The 20,198-nt window shown below is 31.0% G+C and overlaps 1 protein-coding gene and 3 long non-coding RNA genes across 9 annotated transcripts; 3 read left to right on the forward strand and 1 right to left on the reverse strand.

Moving 5' to 3' along the window:
* The first annotated feature begins 950 nt into the window (after positions 1-950).
* LOC107367566 (H6 family homeobox) lies at positions 951-7,312 on the forward strand. 2 transcript variants are annotated; one of them, XM_015935279.3, is made up of 3 exons: positions 951-1,140; positions 1,208-3,536; positions 4,932-7,312. In XM_015935279.3, exons 2-3 carry the CDS (start codon positions 2,540-2,542, stop codon positions 6,446-6,448), a joined length of 2,514 nt encoding a protein of 837 aa, XP_015790765.2. In that variant the 5' UTR covers positions 951-1,140; positions 1,208-2,539; the 3' UTR covers positions 6,449-7,312. The 2 variants fall into 2 exon arrangements, with proteins under 2 accessions (XP_015790765.2, XP_089123157.1); XM_089267031.1 differs by lacking the exon at positions 951-1,140 and having other exon boundaries at positions 2,425-3,536; positions 4,932-5,219; positions 5,415-7,312.
* A 2,065-nt stretch (positions 7,313-9,377) lies between these two features.
* LOC149094159 (uncharacterized) lies at positions 9,378-10,014 on the forward strand. The gene is made up of 2 exons (XR_016198363.1): positions 9,378-9,537; positions 9,655-10,014. It is a non-coding gene; the product is annotated as an uncharacterized LOC149094159 (long non-coding RNA).
* A 737-nt stretch (positions 10,015-10,751) lies between these two features.
* Positions 10,752-15,967, reverse strand: LOC107367604 (uncharacterized). Of its 5 annotated transcripts, XR_001569937.3 has the most exons (10): positions 15,767-15,967; positions 15,531-15,655; positions 15,353-15,420; positions 14,915-15,124; positions 14,548-14,699; positions 13,846-14,247; positions 13,028-13,425; positions 11,979-12,231; positions 11,633-11,880; positions 10,752-11,544 (listed from the first exon to the last, which is right to left on the reverse strand). It is a non-coding gene; the product is annotated as an uncharacterized LOC107367604 (long non-coding RNA). The 5 variants fall into 5 exon arrangements; XR_016198356.1 differs by lacking the exon at positions 13,028-13,425 and having other exon boundaries at positions 15,767-15,927; XR_016198358.1 differs by lacking the exons at positions 10,752-11,544; positions 11,633-11,880; positions 11,979-12,231; ... (1 more) ...; positions 13,846-14,247; positions 14,548-14,699 and having other exon boundaries at positions 14,983-15,124; positions 15,353-15,417; positions 15,767-15,927.
* A 622-nt stretch (positions 15,968-16,589) lies between these two features.
* On the forward strand, positions 16,590-18,638 carry LOC107367433 (uncharacterized). The gene is made up of 3 exons (XR_001569890.3): positions 16,590-16,774; positions 16,907-17,402; positions 17,580-18,638. It is a non-coding gene; the product is annotated as an uncharacterized LOC107367433 (long non-coding RNA).
* Positions 18,639-20,198: the final 1,560 nt, after the last annotated feature.

The raw sequence follows: 20,198 nt of genomic DNA on the forward strand, positions 1-20,198 counted from the left end.
GGATGTTGATGTTAATGATTTAATCATCATTATTATAATCAATTTGATGATCTCCATCACAATTATCAAATGTTTTATTTGCAAGGAATAGTGACTCACAATAATAATCTTTCCAGCTTTTATGATCATTTCAAATTAATAATCTTTCATCTTTATTATCATCATTTTTTTCATTGTATATAATGTATAACATTTTTTTTATCATTTTCAATGCTCCTTTAACTTTATTCATATTAAATATCATCAAGGGATGAGGATAAAGATGAAATGGACTTGAGGGAAATGTTGATAAATTGGTTATTCTGGTTAAAATGTTAGACTTTTTTAGGTACATTTTTTGTTTGTCAATGTAAAAATGATATTACCTTTTGTTTGTCTGTTGTATGAAAATCTTTTGGTTTAATGATGCTTATTATCATAATCATTATTGTTTATTATTATGGTTTTGTTACATGATTTATAAATTATATTTAATAATAATAAATGATTATAAAGATCATCTTTTTAAAGGTTAATCCATTTTCAATTTGCCCGGTTTAAAATGATTTGTTAACTTATCAACTCCCTCATTGGTTCATTTTGGTTGTCTGGACCAGACAGTCTGGTTCAAAGAGTAAAGAAGAAGAGACTGCGATTGATGATATCCAGATTTGTTGCTGGATAATTGCACAAGTGGTGCTAGTAGTCAGAGATCCTTTCTTTTCTCTCTCTTTTTAATCAAAATTAACAAATTTAATCAGTTAAACAAAATTGATAATTATTGAAAATTACAAAGAGAAAAAGAAAGTCTCTTACTACTAGCACCACTTGTGCAATTATCCAGCAACAAATCTGGATATCATCAATCGCAGTCTCTTCTTCTTTACTCTTTGGTCTGGTTACTTTGTCTTTTGGTTATCTTTTTGCAATTCATTGTTTAATGTTACTTAATTGAATTGATTAATATTGATGTATTTAAAACTTATTTTACCATGTTTACTGATTTTTTAGATTTTCCTGTCCTTGTTCTTGTCGTGGTTAATGGATAATCAACAATAATTTAATATGTTATTTATACAGGACAATCCAATTATTGAATTTGGTTTCTCTACCTACTCATCAAAACAGCAAACCCATTATGTTTAAATGGTTCAATTTTCGGTAATTGTGATTACGGATGCTTTTAATTTTGTGGTTTAACAATACATCTCTTTTTGCTATCCTTTAGATTTATTTGGTTTTGATTTGGAGCCATATTTTGATGACTTATAAATGTATCAAATTTATTTCCACTGTTATTTGATAGTCAAATCAAAGCGTCTATCGACATTTCCCAACCAATTTTACATACATTTATGCTACTCTATTGACCAGGATAAAGTGGACTTGAGAAGTGACCGTTTTTCTGGGATAAATTCAGGATTTGGTTTGAACTCTGGACAGTTGCTGTATGCCCCCAACATGAATGAATAATTAATGAGCGATAACTCTTGTGCATTAAATGTGTAATGCACTTTTATACCGATACTTAAGAGTTTATTAGTCTCAAGATTAATCATCATCATTATTAACGTAATTCTCATCTTCTTTTTTCGCCATTATGTTGATCATCATCTTCACCGTTATTGTCTTCAATAGGTTAATCAGGTGAAAGCTTATGATAAGCTTTTTACTACTGTGACTCTGTTAACTCGTTATTTGACCAATTGAATGGTAAATAATTTCAACTCAATTTATGAATTCCTATTCGTTCCAGCCAATTAACAAAGTAAATAATAATAATAGTCATAATACATAATGGTAACAAGATGATGGTGAAAGTAAAAAGAGGGAGACAACCGAAAGCAAAGAAAGTAAAATGTTTCTATTGATGAATAAGGTAATATTAGGTAAAACTATTTATTACATTCATCATGATGATAATGTCTTGGAGGAATTGAAAGGTAAGAAGAGACAGAGAAGGAGACAGAAAAGTGAAAGGTAAAAAGATGACAAGAAGAAGAAAGAAGAGAAAGAAACAGAAACAGAATGAAAGAGAAACTGTGTTTTCCTATAGAAATAGGAGGTTCCTCTCTTGAAAAGGATGATGTCGGATGAAAATCATCCTGGGCGGAGATATGATGATGAAGTGATGAACCAATGAAATAGAGTGAATGCTGGTTAATTCAGCATCTTTCACCGTCATCCTTATCTTCATCTCTCTCTCTCCTAATCATCTCAATAAACAAACAAACAGACAAAGGTTGTACACTTAATTTTGTCAAGTTGAACCCAATATCCATATGATGAACAAATGACAACCAGTTTACTTAAACTCAACTCCAATTGAACAGCAACTCGTTACAAGTATCATTTGCTTTTTCAACCGACACTTTGTATTTCTTACTAACTGTTTAATATTAAATAGAATGAATTAAAATGATTAAATTATTGTCCACCTTTCAATTAATCACATTATTCAAGTGTCATTTTGTTAATTTGTAATGAGCGCCACAATTTTCTGGTTTGCCTCCTAAATTGTTTGTTTACACGTTTGCTTTTCCCTTAACCCTTGGTTACCATGGAGGATCGACCTGAAGAAGGTTTGTGTTCCAATGGAAGTAGCCCTTCTTTAATTGCTCAAAGTGAATTAAATACTGGTTCAACCACCACCAATACAATTAACATTTCATCAAACGGTGGTAATAATGTTAACAGTACTTCTATTAATAGTAAATCGTCTCGATTATCATTTAGCATAAGTCGTCTACTCTCTAAATCATCTTCAACACCACCAACAACAACCTCAGATTGTGTCCGAAGCTATGGTAAAGGTTCAACATCAATCATTGTTACACCGACAACAACTCAATCCAACAAATCAAACTCATCACCATCCATTCCTGTAACAATAATACCCACTTCTCCACCTTCATCGTCCCTATCATCATCTTCCTCCTCGTCATCTTCACCTTCCTCTTCACTGTCAAGGATAACAATGATAACACCGTCAACCATAGGAAACAATACCAACCATATTGGCTCCAATGCTAATAAAGATATGATTATTGATGAGTTTACGAGAAATGGTAAAATGAAAGGTAATCTTAGTCCAATTTCGTTTGGAAATAAATTGTCAACAACTTTGATCACAGGGTTAAATCATTCAAATCATGGTAACAATCGATCAACATCAACAACACCTCCACCTCTATCATCATCATCATCTTCCTCTTCATCCTCATCAACAACAACAGCATCATCAGCAACAACAACAACAATAACATCCTCATCAACCAATGGACCAACAATCAACCCATTGAGATTTGATGGTTCCTTGAAAGGTTGTCCTGATAAAGATTTTGACAAATCTAGTAACCACTATGATAATGATAATTTAATGGCTTCCAATTTTTACCATCATTACATTACCGATGCTTTTAGTGATTCAATGTTGAGACTTCATGGTGTTCATCCTCACCATCCCCACCATCCTCATCTTTATCATCCCCATCCTACAATGACAAATGGAAATGATTCAAATTCAATTTCAAATCATCCAAGATCCTATCAATCCAGTAAGACTTTAATAACTTGAAACTTTTCCTTTCAATGTTTCCCTTTCCTTATTTTTTCAGGTTCATCCTGTAATCTAATAATATTCAGTAATAGCATAACAAGTGTGCTTTGATCAAGTTATTAGTTGCTTGACAATTGATCCAAATTGACCATAATCAAGTTGACATTGATAAACATGTTGTAGGTGAACCTCATCTATTGAATAATTCAGTTTAACCCAACTACCCAAGGGTATTAAATATTCAATATTTATTAACTTACATGAGGACTACTTACAACTTGTTAGTTAAACATTCATTAATAAATTGTGATAATCAATTGGATATTATAATAAGCTCTAACCTTTCATCTGTCCAGTCCTAATTAACCAGTTCGTCAGTATAAAGTTTAATCGGTTACAATGGAATCAATTGTGACCAGATTAAGTCCTAATACAACATTAATTATTACGTTGATACAACAATCAAAAGCTATAGATTGTCCAATTATACTTGAATAACAATGATGTTGATTGTTGATGCTTATTTTGCTGCTCAACAATTTAACATTATAGCTTTAATCTGAAATCCACTTTTAATTAAACATCTTCTATCATAAGAGGATCAATCACTCATTAATTATTAACCATTTAGGATGTTCATTAATTTAAGATTCAATTCAACGTTACTTTATTTGGTAATTTTTTCCCTCTAATCTTATTTCACTATTAATATTTACGTTAATTTTAATGATAATCACTTTTGATTTGATTTACTTTCACAGACTTAATTGACTTTTTTGTGTCACTCTGTTAATGATTCAATTAATATGCTACGGCAATTTCATTGAAAAAAAAGACTGATTATTGCATGGTTTACATTAATTTAGTGTAATCAGTTAATTTTCAAGCTTTACTTATTTGTTTTCAACCCAAGGAAAACAATTTAATTATTTTGAGACTTGAATTACCATTATTATTAGCTAATTGTTTTGCATAAATATTGTACCAATTAACTGGTTAAATTATGGTTGAATCAATTTAATTTCATTCCTTTGTTTTCCACAATTAGTTTATTGTACCTTCATTGATACTTAATTTCAATGTTTAATCATATTAAATATATTAATTAAGATAAATAGTAATTGTCATTCATTAAAATGTTACCATGAAATTAAAATGGTCTTTAAGGTTCATTGTTTCATTCAAACTCAACATTTGAACATTAATTTCATTTTAAAATTGAACCTTTTAAGGTTTTAACAATTTGCTTTAATTATAAATTTTAATTATCTAAATGTCATCAACATTATAACTTGCTCAAATGATGCAATTGACTAATTAGCTATGAAACAAATTTAATTTCAAACATTGTCATTTCAATCAATCAGTTTTGTTTATCTTTTTGTTTCACCAGATCAATTCACTCTGTCTCCAAGTTTATTCACTTTGAATAAATCAGGATCAACTGTTCTAACCCAGGTTATGACCACTGCTGCAGCCATGTTAAGCAATTCACCTCGAAAGACGACTCCTTGGTATCCTTGGGCTACATCATTTGCTGCGGCGGCTGCAGCCTCATCTGCATCACCAACATCACCCAGCATGATACCGACATCCCAGCAACAAAATCAACACAAATCAGAACCTCATCAATCAAGCCTTTCAAATAGAGTCTCATCAATATCAGTTAGCAACAGCAATGGTAATAATCACTCCAATACCATGACAATTAACACTTTACCTAACAACTCTCATCTTCACCATCATCCTCACCATTTATCCTTAACTCTTCATAATGGAAATGATGTCTCGGCTTCTCACCTTTTACACTCTCACAATCTTCATCATCACCATCATCGCCACTCAATGATGATGGACATTGATGGCCCTAAATCAGAACCCTCTTCCCCCGTAGCTGGACTTACCAAATCTGTAGATTTATATCACAACCATGGATCTCCTGATTCGCGGACTTGTTCACCTGAATCACGATCAGGTAAAATGGTTCACCATCCAGACACTCCAGTTGAAATTGACATGGAAGAAGGTGTTTCATCTGATTCCGATTGTGAATCGGATATTGCAGGACACACAAGCTTTGATAAGGGTAAAGATGATGGATCAGGTTCAGGTCAAGGTATCAACAGTGGACCCAATAGACGCAAGAAAAAGACTCGAACAGTTTTCACTCGAAGTCAAGTTTTCCAACTGGAGTCAACCTTTGATATTAAACGTTACTTGTCCAGTTCCGAGCGAGCCGGTTTAGCGGCATCTCTTCACCTCACCGAGACTCAGGTTAAAATTTGGTTTCAAAATCGTCGCAACAAATGGAAGCGTCAAGTTGCCGCTGAACTAGAAGCTCACAGCATGGCTCAAGCTGCAGCTCAAAGAATCAGAGCAGTTCCAATCCTTTATCATCCAGGTCCTCCAACCACCAACCACCTTCACCATCCTCATGTTCCTTCAGTCGAAAGTTCTCTGGGCTCTTCAGGTCCCCCTCCACACCCACCTCCACCCGGTGCCACTGCAGGTCTTTGCACTGTTCCAACTTCCCCCGGAACTCTTACCATAACCAATGGACATTCCGGTGATTCATCAGCTGCTGCAGCTGCATCCCTTCAGGCCGCTCTCTCAACGTACTATTACCACTCGGCTTCTGGCTTGAATCATCATGCAAGTAATTCAGTGGCAGCAGCAGCCGCTGCGGCTGCATTCATTTCTTCCTCTACCTCATCGTCTGTCAACAGCAATATCAGCAGTGTAAGTAATGGCGCTGGTAATGGCAATAACAGTGGCAATAATGGCCTCGGAACCAACAGTGGAAACGGCAACAACTCAAACATAGGTACTAGTTCATCTGGTGGAAGCACAGGATCAATAGTTTCAGTTACATCAAGCCTTCGACCAGCAACATTACCTAGCTTGGTATGAGTAGTTAATGAAAATTAGTTTGTTTAATTTGTTTAATCTGTTTTAACATTTCATAAAAAAAACATTTCATCGAAAAGTACAACAACCAATTCCAACATTCATCTTTACTCTTCTGTAAACACAGTATTTCCATCATCGAACTCAGATGTGATAATGGATATTCAAAATGAACTTTATAAATACTGAACATGATATAAATATATATTGATATTTAATTACACATGAAACTAACATAAATCGTTTCATCGATTTTAACACAATCTCTTTTAGCCAGCGAAGAAAATGTTTTCATGCTTTTTTTTGAGATTTCAATTTTTCTCTCCAACATCATTATCATTAATCATCTAACATTAATTAAAGATTCCATTCCTCTCAACAATCAACATCTTTTAACCATCATCTCAACAACCAAACCCGTCAACACACACAAGCAAAAAGACAGCATTTTCAAGTGCCAATTAACAATGCTAGGATAATCTGTAAGCAATCATGCAAAAACATGTTTAAAACCGATGTTGAGATAATATTGTTTTTAATCTTCCAATCCTGATCCAATTAAGTCTGAAACCCAGAAATAGCAGCAAATTACCCAAATCACCACTAATTAACTTGTACCTAAAAGCCAAACCAAAACCCAAACTAAATCTAATCCAAATTCAATTGACTGTTGATGTTTCATTTTTTTCATTATTACTATTACTATTGTACCATTTGATGATAATCATCTGCCAAAACCAACCAATTAAACTGGTTAATAATTATTATAAATTAACTTGGAAACAATTAATAAAAAATGAAAATTGTACAAAATATGACCAGAAAAAAAGCAAAATAAGCCAAAAAATAAAATATTGATCAAAATGATGCGTTGATGTTATTTCCAATACAAAGTAATCTCTTCATCAGTTAGTCTATTTCACCTGATTATTACTCGATTCCCAGGTTATTTATTAACATATTAATATTTAATTTGATTCAAATACGATGATAATAGATGTATTATTACATTATGATTGTAATAATGTAAATGGTTAAATGAGTAACAATGGGTTTCGCTGTTGAAATTAGCAAAAATTTTAAGCTTAAGCTTGCACTTTTGTACTCAATTTACTGAGCAACTTTAATTTATTAATGATAATCTTTTCGTTGTTAACATTGATCACAATGAAGATTATGATGATGATAAGTGATGATAGTGATTATAAAGATGACAAAGATGAAGATGGAAATGTGAATAAATGAAAAGATGAAACAAATTGTAAACACTTTTCATAATTGAGTTTGTTTCGTCTTCCATCAGCAAGGCAAAGATTAACAATAATTAGCAACTTTGAGTTGAACAATTAAGCATATTTAAGTGACCAATTATCATTGATTATTAACTGTTTGTAGGATTATTAGATGTTTGAAAAGCTTCTTTCAGGTAATCCACTTTTAAGTGACCATTTTAAGTGTCCTTAAATTTGTTTAATCTTAATCTCTAGTTAATTATGGTTAACAATAGAAAGTAGTTATTTAAGTGATTTTTTGACAACAATCAAAGGTTGACTTGATGTTCAAAAGAGGTTCACTGTCAGTTCACCAATCTCTTGGTTCCTTATTACCTGAGAAAAGGTAAAGGTTTCCTATTCACTTTATCACAACAAATCAAACAAACCAATTCCAATATAAATTGGTTTATAAAAGATTTGCTTAAATCTAAACATATTTTTCTGTTTACTTTTCACTTGTAAGACTTGGATTAGCTCTTAATTTAAACATTTTTGTAAAACACTCAAAGTCTAGTTCTGAATTTCATGTGATGTACCGACAAGAACAAAATATGAACATGAATTTTCAGCTGAATAAGCTTTACTCAACAGATAATCTTCAAGGCAGTTTAGTGGTAAAGTCCGAGTAAAAATGACCGAGAATTGTTTTGACAAATTTAAGGTTAGACAAAAATTTCTCTTTGAAGGGCTTTTATTGATTGTTGGCTTGATCTAAATCATTAGAAACGTTGAAAGTCAAATGAATGTAGTTTTGTCTCGAAATTGATTTATTATTTGTGTATCTTTGTGAATATTAAATTAATATTAGATGATAATTGATGACAATTAAAATTGGGTTAAAAGTGTGTCTTTGAATATCTTAGGGCAAAGTGAATGGCTTTAAATGCTAACCTATTTTTAACCATTTCATTTTTTTGTCATTTAAACTCAATTAGAGGTAAAATAATGTAAGTTAATTGGTTAATTTAGTAGCTTGATGACAACTTTATGATGAAACTGTTGAAAAAAGCTTGCAGGCAAAAATACAATTACACAGTTTGGCAGCAGTTTAATCATAACTGGGAGTTTTGTTGTCAACCTTTTTCATTCACTTTCACTTTAATCAGCTTACAATGAAACAAAAAAAAGGAACGGATAAAAGGAAATGATTAATGAATTAATATTCATTAGACTAGTTAATGATGTCTATCACTGTTAACTGTAATCAACTATTAAACGTTAATTTAGTCGTTTTTTGCTTCAATGTTTTTGTTGCTTTGAAGCCCAAAGAGTTGAGCTGTTTCAGTAACCAAAATGTATGTTTATTGACCATTGAAAATACAGATTTAGAGTTAATAACAGTTTAAATTTAGTTGAAGTAAAATGTTATTGATTGTTTGTTATTGTTTTTGATCATTGATTAGGCTTGCATGTTGTTTTGTGGCTTATTTTAGGTTATTTTTTGTATTATTGATGAATACCATTTCAATGGCTTCAAACCAGTAACTGTTATCATATTATTTGGTAAATGTTTTGTGAAATTGCATCTTATTATTTACAGTTGACTAACATTTGAACAATATTTAGATATCAAATTATTAACATTTAAATAAATACGATATTTTTATCTTTGGCGCCATCTTATTGCTATAAAATCCGCTAATGGCGTTGTTTTAATGGATAATTTGAAGGTTTGCTTTTTTTGTTGATTTTACACTTTAATGTTGATAGTTTTGATCATTAATTTGATTCATCATTGATTTTCTTTTGTTCAACACTCTATTAGAAATGGCTATATTTGGATTCCATCAGAGTAAACATGATTCTCATCAAGAAAAGGTAATTTTGTTTCTTCAACCAATTACTGAGAACAGTTTTATGCAATCAACCGAGTAAAGTTCAATCTCTTTTTTTGTCATCGCCATCATCACTGTTTTTATCAAATCTCTTCTCTAGTCTTAGTATTTCTTAATAATGCTAAGGTCTCACTTCATCATCATCATCATCACCACCACCATTATCATCCTCTTCATCAGGCAAGGCGTTTCCATAGGAAGGTGGGATTCCTTTCAAGGTGGAGCTTGTTCTGTGTGTGAATCTATTACATGGTGAAGCTTTTTTCTTGCTTCACTAAAAATATATCGCTAAAGTTAGAAGATGAAATTATAATAATGATAATAATAATGATAGATAAACCAATTGAGAAGAGGAGTGAGAATTGATTAAAACTGTTTAGCTGTTAAGTTAATTAATTATTTGCTTCATATTAAATGTTAACATTGATTAAATACAATGCAATAATATTGTTATTTAAAACTTGTTTATACGTTTTGTAAGCGGAAAAAAAGGTTTCGTCTTTTACTCACATTAACTTTAATTATTCATTATAAAGATTATTTGAGATTAATTCATCTCATTAATACATATGTATTAGAGGTAAGAATTGTATAAAGTTTATTTTACCTTTTACCTGTTAGTCTACTCCGTTTATTTAATTGATTGATTAATTAACTTTTGTTATTATATTTAACTTTGCAAGACTAAATTATAAATGATAACATGTTGAGATTATCATGTTTAAGATGTGTTGGTAATAGTAATTAATGGAGCTAAATAATGATCGATCATGTTTGCTTATGTATAATGATTATTATTATGATTAGGACCATTATTCTCAATTTTTATGATAATCCATTGAGATTTATTTGATGTGATTAATACATAAGTTGATGTGTATTAAATAATAACATTAGCATTGTAATAGGCAAGAGTTTAATGGCTTTGGGTTTGCTATTGTTGAACAGTAAAAAAACATGAAAAAATGTAAACCCAGTTTTTTGTGCTTGACAATTTAATAGATTGTAACTCTGTTAAACCATATAAAACAATTATGTTAACAATATTAGTTTGACTGTCAAGATTCAATTTTTGTTTTATTCACTAAAGCTACTTCAACGTCTAACAGTAATATAAATGATCATCATAATGATGGTTAATGTAATGACAATAATAATAATAATGATAATGAACATTGAATTTTACCAGAAAAAAGATTAAAGTTATAGTTTCTATTATATTTTGTGTATACTTTTGGATAACCTGTAATGGGTATCATGAAAGTAAATAAAAGTACAATCATTAGACGTTATTGTTGTTAAAAGTTGATAAATAAATATAAATCAAGTGCTGGTCTGTTAATATAAATTAAATAGACAAGTAAATCAGGTAATAGTCTTATCTTTTACCTGGATTGATACTAAGGTTGTTGTTGTGTTCATGTTAGATGTTGTAACTGTTATTATTATTGATGTTGATGATCATCTTGTTATTTATTTTTATAAATGTTCCTTTCATCTTGTTGTTGTGTTGCACTTTTAAAGATGTGATGCTTTATGCTAACATTTGGTTGTTTCTTGTGGCTCAGGGAGAGAGAGAGAGAATAACAAAATATCAGATGATGATGATGGGGATGGGAAGATGAAGAGGATGAGAGAAATGGTTGAAGGTAAAAATAAAGTTGACAGTGTGAAAAACGATACAGAAACAACCCATATAAAAGTGTTGTTTTCAATCTCTCTTGACTATTCTGTTACATATTGTTTGCCATTGTAAAGGTAAGTCGATAATGTTGTCAAACGAATATCTCATCATTAATCTCCATTTTCTTTGGACATGAACTTTAATCAACAACGAATCAATGTGAATCAATAAACACCACCTAACAGGATAACTTGTATTGAACATGGTTTATATAGATGTTATAATTTCCTTCCAATCAGAATCCAAAATGAATGGGTCAACCTTTTGCAGCTCCAAAAAGGCTTTAAAATTGAAACCATTTTAAAGCTAAAATAAAAGAGACGACAAAAGTTGGAAAATTGATTAAATCAACAAATTACTGTTAACCATTATTGATGTATTAAAATTAAATTACCTGATTTATCTGATCTTTTTTTTTCTTGAATTTTTCATTAATCATTGATAGCAATTCTTTCTAATTGGTTCACTTTTCTTTGACCCGATTTTACATTGATTTTCAGGTTAAAGCTAAACGGCTAGCTCGACATTTGAATGGTGGCATTATATTTATCGATTATGAAAGTGCATTAATTGAGTGGTGAAAATGAAATGAATGATGAAGATGGTAAAGATGGTGATGATAGAAGTGATGACTTTATATTGCTAGATTGGAGGAAGAAAAGAAGATGAAGAGATGTAATAAGAATTAACTTGAAATATGAGTTTTCTGGAGTCGTTTTTGCGCCTGGAAGGTTTCTTACTCTCAATGATCATTTGATGGTACAATGTAAAGACTTTTTTATCGGATGAATGAATCTTCCTTATGTTGAAGCAAAACATTAACTGGCTTAACTTTGGTTCCTTTGTTGTTGTTGTTGGTTTACCTCTTCACTTTCCTCATCCTCATCATCACTATCATCTTCATCCTCCTCCTCCTCCTTTTACAGCCTTTCTTCGAGAGTCCATTTTGATGGTTGAATTGCCTTTTTCACATCATCTAGTTGAAAGGTAAATCTGCGCAAAAAGAGAAACAAAATTACATCAGTTTATTCTGTCTACTGTTAATAATGATGACAATGTGTAAACAACAACAAATCAACGAAGGTAATTATAGTTAACAAATTGTTATGTGCAAAGAGTCACATTGTAAGTCACTAGCATAAAATGACTGGCAACCACAAAACAAAGTTGGAAAAAACAAAAAGCTAATGCAATGAAAATCTCAATGAATATTATCGTTGGTTGACAGAAAACTGTCAACACAATCAACTGTTCACTGAAGGCTGAGTAAATTAATAGAGGTATTAACAAAATTAGATAAATGTGACAAAATTATTGATAAACAAAACAAAATGTCTATATGACAATAATGCTAAATAGTAAATGTTATTATTATCATTAAGCCATTGAAAGTAGATGAGGAAAAAAGATGAAATTTTTATCAAAAGATTTAGCTTTTTCCTCTTCACTTTCAACCTTTCTCTTAATAAAGTTAGTCTGACAGTTTGCTAATTTGAATTTAAAGAATACGATGAAATAGAAGTGAAAAATTTAAATCCCTTGAGTTGATGATTCGTTGTTGTTGTTACTGTTGGTGATGAGGATGATGATGATGATGATTATAATGATGATATAATATGAAAATAAAAATTTGTAATTTTCTTTCACTCTCTCTTTCTCATTTCCCTTGAATTACTTTAAGGTTTACTTTGATCTTCTTCCTATGCATTTAGTGATATAATAATGATAATAATCATCATCATCATCATAATAGCAATGTAAATAGAGCAAGATGAGTTGTCAAAAATACTTGGAAACTCATTTTTCAAGATTATAGTTTCAATCTTTGCTCTTCTGGTTTCTCCTGGCGTTCATTTCATTGATCCATTTTCATCGGTTTCCACTGCCTTTTGGAGACAAACTTGAGATGACATTTTGTGTTGTCGTTGAAGCTGTTCAAGTCGTTGTTACAAACGTGTTTGTTACTGCTTTTTAAGCGGATAACATAACCATCATTTTCATCATCATCATCATCTTCATATTTGTTTTCATTGTCTTTTCTTCCTCCCTCTCTCCTGGTTTAGTCCTCATCACTTTTACTTTTAGACCTATTGACAAGTGCATCTTCCTCTTGCTCCAATTTTAACAACATACATTGTCCCAAGGGTTGTTTTCATGGATTAGACTTGATCAAGCGAGAAAGAGATCCTAAGAGAGGAAAAAGAAAGACAAGTAAGATATTGATAATAATGAAGATGATGATGAAAATGGTTATAAGGATGATGATGATGATGAGAGAAGATGAAAATTGGTTAGGCATAAAATGAGCATTGTATGCTTCATTATAAGGTTAAATTTAAGGTTAATGCAAGAAGCTAGAAAGTGGTTAGTGTTTGTCAGTCAAATATCTAATCTTTTTGTAACTCACTTTTGCACTTCAAATCTACTCCTTTTAATATAGTTTTATTGTCTTATTACTTTTGCTTCCCTTCTGTTGTCACTTTGCTTTATAATACATTTCATGATCATCCTCTGTCGAACATCATTATCATCATGATTCAGTTGATAAAGTTTATCACTTATATAAGCAAGCCACTCTACAAGACCATCAAATTGAACGATACTTACTTTTATAAAACATTGCAAATTTGAACCAATCATTGTTATTGAGGACACATTTTTCCTATCATTTCATCTTCTCCTTTTTTGTTTAATCTTTTCATCATCATCATCAACTTTTCATCAACTTTATCCTTTCCTTATAACGGTTAAAGATGGATCCAAATTGCTGTACCATTATACATTTAATAATTGAAGACAAATGTTTCCACCTTATTTGAAGAGCAGTTGTAGGTAAATGGTTTCCGACCGGTTGATTATGATAACGGTGAGTGTTTGTTAGGTTAGGTTGAGATCACAAACGCTTGGGTGTGTCAATTTATCTCTCTCTTTCTCCTTCCAATGATGATGATAGTAATAATGATGATGGTGATTTTGATGATGATGGGCTAAACATGATAGTTATGGAGGCTGGAAAGATATGAAAAGTAAAGGTAAAAAGTTAATACTCGAGCAAGATTGTACTGATGGTGAGGTTGGTCCAAACTATTCATCAATCTCAATGATCCATAAATAGGGAAGGAGTGAGAAAAGGAGAGAGCAAGAAAAAATTGGAACCATAATTTTCATTCATAAATTGTATCTTTCATCGATTAACAACTGGCTCTTGTTCATCGTTTCAACCCATTCACAACAGAATCATTGGAGGCGTAACCAGAAAAATTAACTTTCAATTCACTTATCAACAAGAGGAGAAATGATTAAGCTTACCTTAGTTTATATTATTTATTTCTTTATCTTCAATTTTTATTATTATTGCTATTCACTTTCATCAGCTTTTCCTCCTCGTTTAATGACTCTTCCTATCATCATAATCATCATCATCATCGTCTTTTAATCATTTTAAAAGATGAAATAAAAAGCTGTTCAAAAAAGGTAACTATTAGTTGATAGTTTGGCAAATGACTGAAAACTATTTGTAAAATATGTTGACTTATTGTTGGTGAAATGGATGATAATTATGGATCAATTTAAAGTAATTGTAATATAATAAAATATAACAATACAATAAACATGCAAATTTATTCCATAAGGTATCATCATCATCTCGATTGAACCATTAAATGTCCAAGTTTACCTGGTTACGATGAGAAGTTAAGTGAATTGACTTTGAATTTAACATTACATCTGGCTTGACTCTTGTTTCACTGGAGTTGGACTTGATGCTTAGTTGATGTCAATTTGATTAAATGATTGGTTAACATGGAATCAAACTAGCCAGTTCAATGTTTACAGGTAAAAACATGACCATGATAACCTTTTTGTTGGTTGACTTTCCCTTGTAAATCTGTGGAGAGAAAGGAGAAGCAACTGTTTAATTTATTTATCAAATTATACGCAGATCTACCAAAAATCATGGATGATGAAGAGGAAAAAGATTTGATTGAAACATCTTTCGCAAACTTTTTGCATCCCTATTCAGTTTTTTGTCCTGGTTTTCCCTTTCATCATCTATGGATGAATAGATAGATAAACAAGCAAGATAAGTTGACAGAAAATTCACTTGTCTCCTTACTTTCCTTCAATCCATTGATGTGGTGCTTATCACTTGAAATTCTTGATATATTTATATGGCCAGAGCTTCTAGAAGATAGATAGATAAATAAATATAAAAAAAGTATGAGATGAATCAAAGCAGGGTAAAATAGGATGAAAAAGATGAAAAGATGAAGTAGGAAAAGGCAACAACTTACTGGGTGAGTTTGATGATGATTTCTATGAGTTCCTATTGAATCAATTTTCTGCTTGGTTAATCTTCTTCCATCTCTTTGATCTCTATCATTATTATCATCACATCTTAATAGAGTCACAAGATTACCTATGATGAAAAGAGGAGAAAAGAGAGGATAAATACAAAATCTTATTGAAATAGTTAACACTTGAAATAATTAGTCAATTATCTTGTTGATTAGAAATGTTTAGTCTTAACCTTGGTGAAGAAGCATTGAAAAGTTGAGTTGCAATGAATATTCCAATGTTAACAGAGTAAAAACAATACAGCAGAGAATCACAGTTAATTAAGGACAAATTTTACATTTTACTACGTAAATTAGATTAATTAATTGCACAAAAATTAACATATATAATCATTTAAATTATTGTTTGCTTGCTAACAGTAAAGCCTTTCCATAACAAGAAACATGAAAAAGCTAATAACAGCTGATTACTTGCGCTCCTATCGACGCTTTTCATTGGTGTTAAAATTACAGATTACATTCATTTTTTCATTTTCTGGTCAATTTTATTCATGTTTTGAATAAATCAGGGAATAATCAAGCTTTGATTATCAATTGCTTTCATAACCAACGCATTACATTATATTTATACATGTATTATAATACACTAGTTGGGCTAAGCTTAATCTGGTCACCACTAAATTCACCATGTATGATGTGAATCTCTTAAGCCAGAGCACGAGATGATCATTAAATCAGCTCAACAATTCAAATGATTAATACCACGTGTTGAATATTTTAGGATTTGATATTTCTATTGAATATTAATTGAATGTAATGATAACAGCGGATTATGAATAAACGGCATAATATTCAGGGTTAAAACTTGAATTCCAGGTCAACAGTCAACGGTTAATAAAACAAAATTATGAGATTTAGATAAAAATAGTTAAAAAAAGTCAGTGATTCAATTGTGAAATTAAAATCTATTTCAAATTGCGAGCGCAAATCAATCTGTGGGCAGCACAATCATCAGCTGTTAAGGAATGATTGTGTTTAACATCTTCATGTATAAGACAGATTAACTTGTCTATTAAATGATTAGTAAATCTAGTCAAGAGCTGTTAACTTTGTCAAATTGTTGATCAATCATCATCATCACCAGTGTCATCTTTAACTATCAAGTGATTCCCTTCAAAATCATTTAAAACTTGTATTCGTCAGAACCATTTGAAGTCAATTCTTACCATAGGTGTTTTATCGTAAGTCGATTTGTTACAAACTGTTTCAATGAATGTGATGAAAATTATGATTAGTGACCAATCCAATTGATGAAATAATAATAATAATTTGATATAATTTAACCTTCCTTTTCTGCCTTTTACACTTTTTAGCTCTCAACTAATGGATGGACCTAGTTAACAACTGTTCTGATTGACTTCAATCATGTTAAATCTTGTAAATGGTTTAAATAATGAGCTTTCAGATAAAGCATATAATTCAGAACTGTTACCTGATTAAAAGTAAAGTCCCTCATAATAATCAAATTACATAAAAAAGAGTATTGGACTAAAGAAAGAAGAGCAAAATGAAGCAGCAAACAATATGTCAAACTATTAAACGCTGGTAACCATTTCTATCCCTGTTGTTGCATCGATGAGAATGCCAAACCATGGTAATACTGATTCGAAGATGATTAAAGGCAATGATGATGATCGTGGTGGCCGCCCTTTACCTTGACTGTTGAACCTATCTGAAGAAGTAAATGATCATTATGATGACAAAAGTGATTATTTCTCGCAGAAGTTTCTTATTGTTGGTTGGTCTAAAAGAAATAGAAAGATACAAATTGTTGATGAAATCCTTGTGATTGATGATTCAAATTGCAATGTAAGTTTCATTTTTTGATCTCCCTCTCTCCTTGTTCAATATTTTTTTTCACCTGAAGTCGAGAAAACACATAAAAGTTAAACTTACCTCCTGCACTTACTCCCCTTTCACCCACTTTGATCCATTTTTTCTCATTCTCATTGTTTCATCGTTTCTTTTTGTTTTTTTTATCAACAGGGAAAATAAAAATTGGTCTCAATCATTGTGGAGTTAAATTGATGGAGAATAAGTCACAAATTTTATGGTTAAACGAACACGAACATCATCAACATCATCATAATCACCATCACCAGGATCAGGATCATCATACTTATAGTTGCCATCATCTATGCGTGTTGCGTTTTTGTTATCAAAACATCTTTCAACAGCTTGTTAAAAGGATAATCAGCAGATTGATAAATTGGTGTGGTTTAGTGATGAAAATGAGTTGATTAAAATGATTTTTTCTCTTCTCATTTTTTCTCCAAAGCAAAATAATTTATTACCACTTTTGGGTGGAAAAGCTCGAAATATTAACAATTTAACATTTCCTTTGATCAACCAATTTGCTGTTGATTAATTAAACTTGATTGCAGCTATACACCAACTTATTGAGCGATACATAACAATAATTGAATATAAGCTGATAAAAAGAGCTGAAAGATTAAGATAATGTTTTTAATAGCTAAATCTTAAATTTGATTAGGATTGATATGATTAAATTAGGAAAGAGGAAAATGAGAAAAATTGATGAAATGAAATGTTAAATTGATCTGTATCAACAGCTTTTCAACCAAAAGGGTGGCTCTTAAATCATTTTGTGCCTTATAACCACATCTGAATATTGAGCCAACAATGCATTTACACAGACAATTAACAGTAATTTATCATGAGTAAAGTTGTTGATACGCCAATTAGTTTAATCATCTGATGACAAACTGTTGAAAGACTGGTGTGAAAACAAATGTTAATAATGATCCATTGAACGTTGAAGTACCACATATCATTGGCACGTGTAAACGCGTCTCTCAACACATAAAGGTGTAACCAGGCATTAAGAGGAAAGAGGAAAAGAAAGACTTGGAGGACGGCTGGTTGATGATAAAGATGATGAAGATAAAGAGGGATTAAATATGCTCAACTCTATTCAATTGTGGTTTTGCCTTATGAGTTGATTTTTTGTATTCACTTTCCCTTTGACTTTGCCTTTTCATCTTGTTCTTGCATTAAAATAAGGGAAACCTTTCAAGATGAAAAGTTGTGTTAATATATTAGTGGTAGAGCCTATTCATCTTGATCATCTTTATCATCAGGTAAGGTTTGACCAATCTTCTTAACCACAATCTTTAGTGGCTTTTATGGTCAATGATTATCTAACCAAAATTACCCAATACAAAGGCCATTGATTAAGACCATATTTAGACTCTTTTGGTTAGACAATCATAATTTTTGGTGGACATTAAACTGTTATTAATTTTACTTTTCCAGGGTTTCCTTAAACACACAATCATAAACATAATCAACAGTCTAAACCAAATTAGTCGATACAACTTAGGCTTCTTCAACACCAATTGTGTTACCGTTGATCTTATTGTATTCAATTACATAGTAAATATTAAATTTATTTACAACCATTTTCAATGACAATAACAATTGAAATGCAACTGTAAAGACAAAAAACACTTGAAAATACCAATAATCAATGTTAATGTGATTTTGGGTTTGAAGTGTGTGTTTACCGGTATAATGATGAATTGCAATTACCGATGAAACAGCGGATTTAAATTGACAATTTGAAAACTGTTAACTCATTTGCTTGATCTAATGCTTAAACTAATTGATTAATTGTTGACTCCAGAGTCTATTTGACTTGAAAAATGGGAAAAGATTGGGAAACAAGCAAAATGATTTAACTATGAAAGATAATGAACAAAACCTATTTAGATTGAAAAGGAAGGGTTGAAAATTAAATGTGAAAAGGATGGAAAACAATTTTGTGCAAAATAAAATTTTCATTCCCAGTTATCATCATCTATTAAATAATCAACCTGAAAATGTCTCAACAAAACATAATGATAATGATAATTCCTTGAGGACTTTTTCACCATTTAGAGTGATAAAAAATGTTTCAAGTAAGCACTTTTGATTCACTTTTCATTTTCACAAGAAACAAAAGCACAACAGCAAAAAAAAACACAATAACATTACTTCAATTTAAGTTGAAATACTCAGGAATCAGGGAAGACAGACAAAAAAGGGTTGAAATGGCAAGTTGAGCAAAATGCAAAGTTGCCAAATAAGATGAAGATGAAAAAAGGATTTGCCTTTTAATGGAGAAACAGTTTAATTTGTTGTTTCTTTCATTTCACTAGAGGATTCTCATCTTGATCATCTTCATCCATTCAGTTGAATCCTGAACGATTCCAAGTATCTTAACTCCCTGGTTGATGTTGTATTTGCCTTTGTTTTTCCCTGCTTTACCTTTGTACCTCTTTTTTTTTGCTGCCTAATAATTCAATGGATTTAACCTTAGATAAAATTGTATAAGACATTTGATTGGTTGATGTTTAAGATAATCGACTCTTAATTTAAAGGTAAATCTACTTGGAGTTGAAGGTAGGAGTTGAATTGATTTGCTGAAAATTACCTCTTGAGACTCTGACAACGATCCAGTTTAACTTGACAATTTTGAGCTGAGCAGCAAAAAAAAACAGTTTAGTTTCAAGTAACTAGAGTTGCATTTGTTATTGCTGGAGTGAAAAAAAACGTAAACACACATTAAAAGTAATTTCACTTTTCATTTATTTTTCACCCATT

This window comes from Tetranychus urticae, chromosome 2, assembly GCF_039701765.1.
Source record: "Tetranychus urticae isolate SD_2017Ah chromosome 2, NJAU_TeUrti_SD_1.0, whole genome shotgun sequence".
NCBI classification, from domain to species: domain Eukaryota; kingdom Metazoa; phylum Arthropoda; class Arachnida; order Trombidiformes; family Tetranychidae; genus Tetranychus; species Tetranychus urticae.

Bases quoted from the DNA above. Each gene is read 5' to 3' on its own strand.
- LOC107367566 (XM_015935279.3), top strand. From the start codon at position 2,540: ATGGAGGATCGACCTGAAGAAGGTTTGTGTTCCAATGGAAGTAGCCCT. The intron at 3,537-4,931 runs GTAAGACTTTAA...TTGTTTCACCAG, and splicing joins TCCAAGATCCTATCAATCCA to ATCAATTCACTCTGTCTCCA.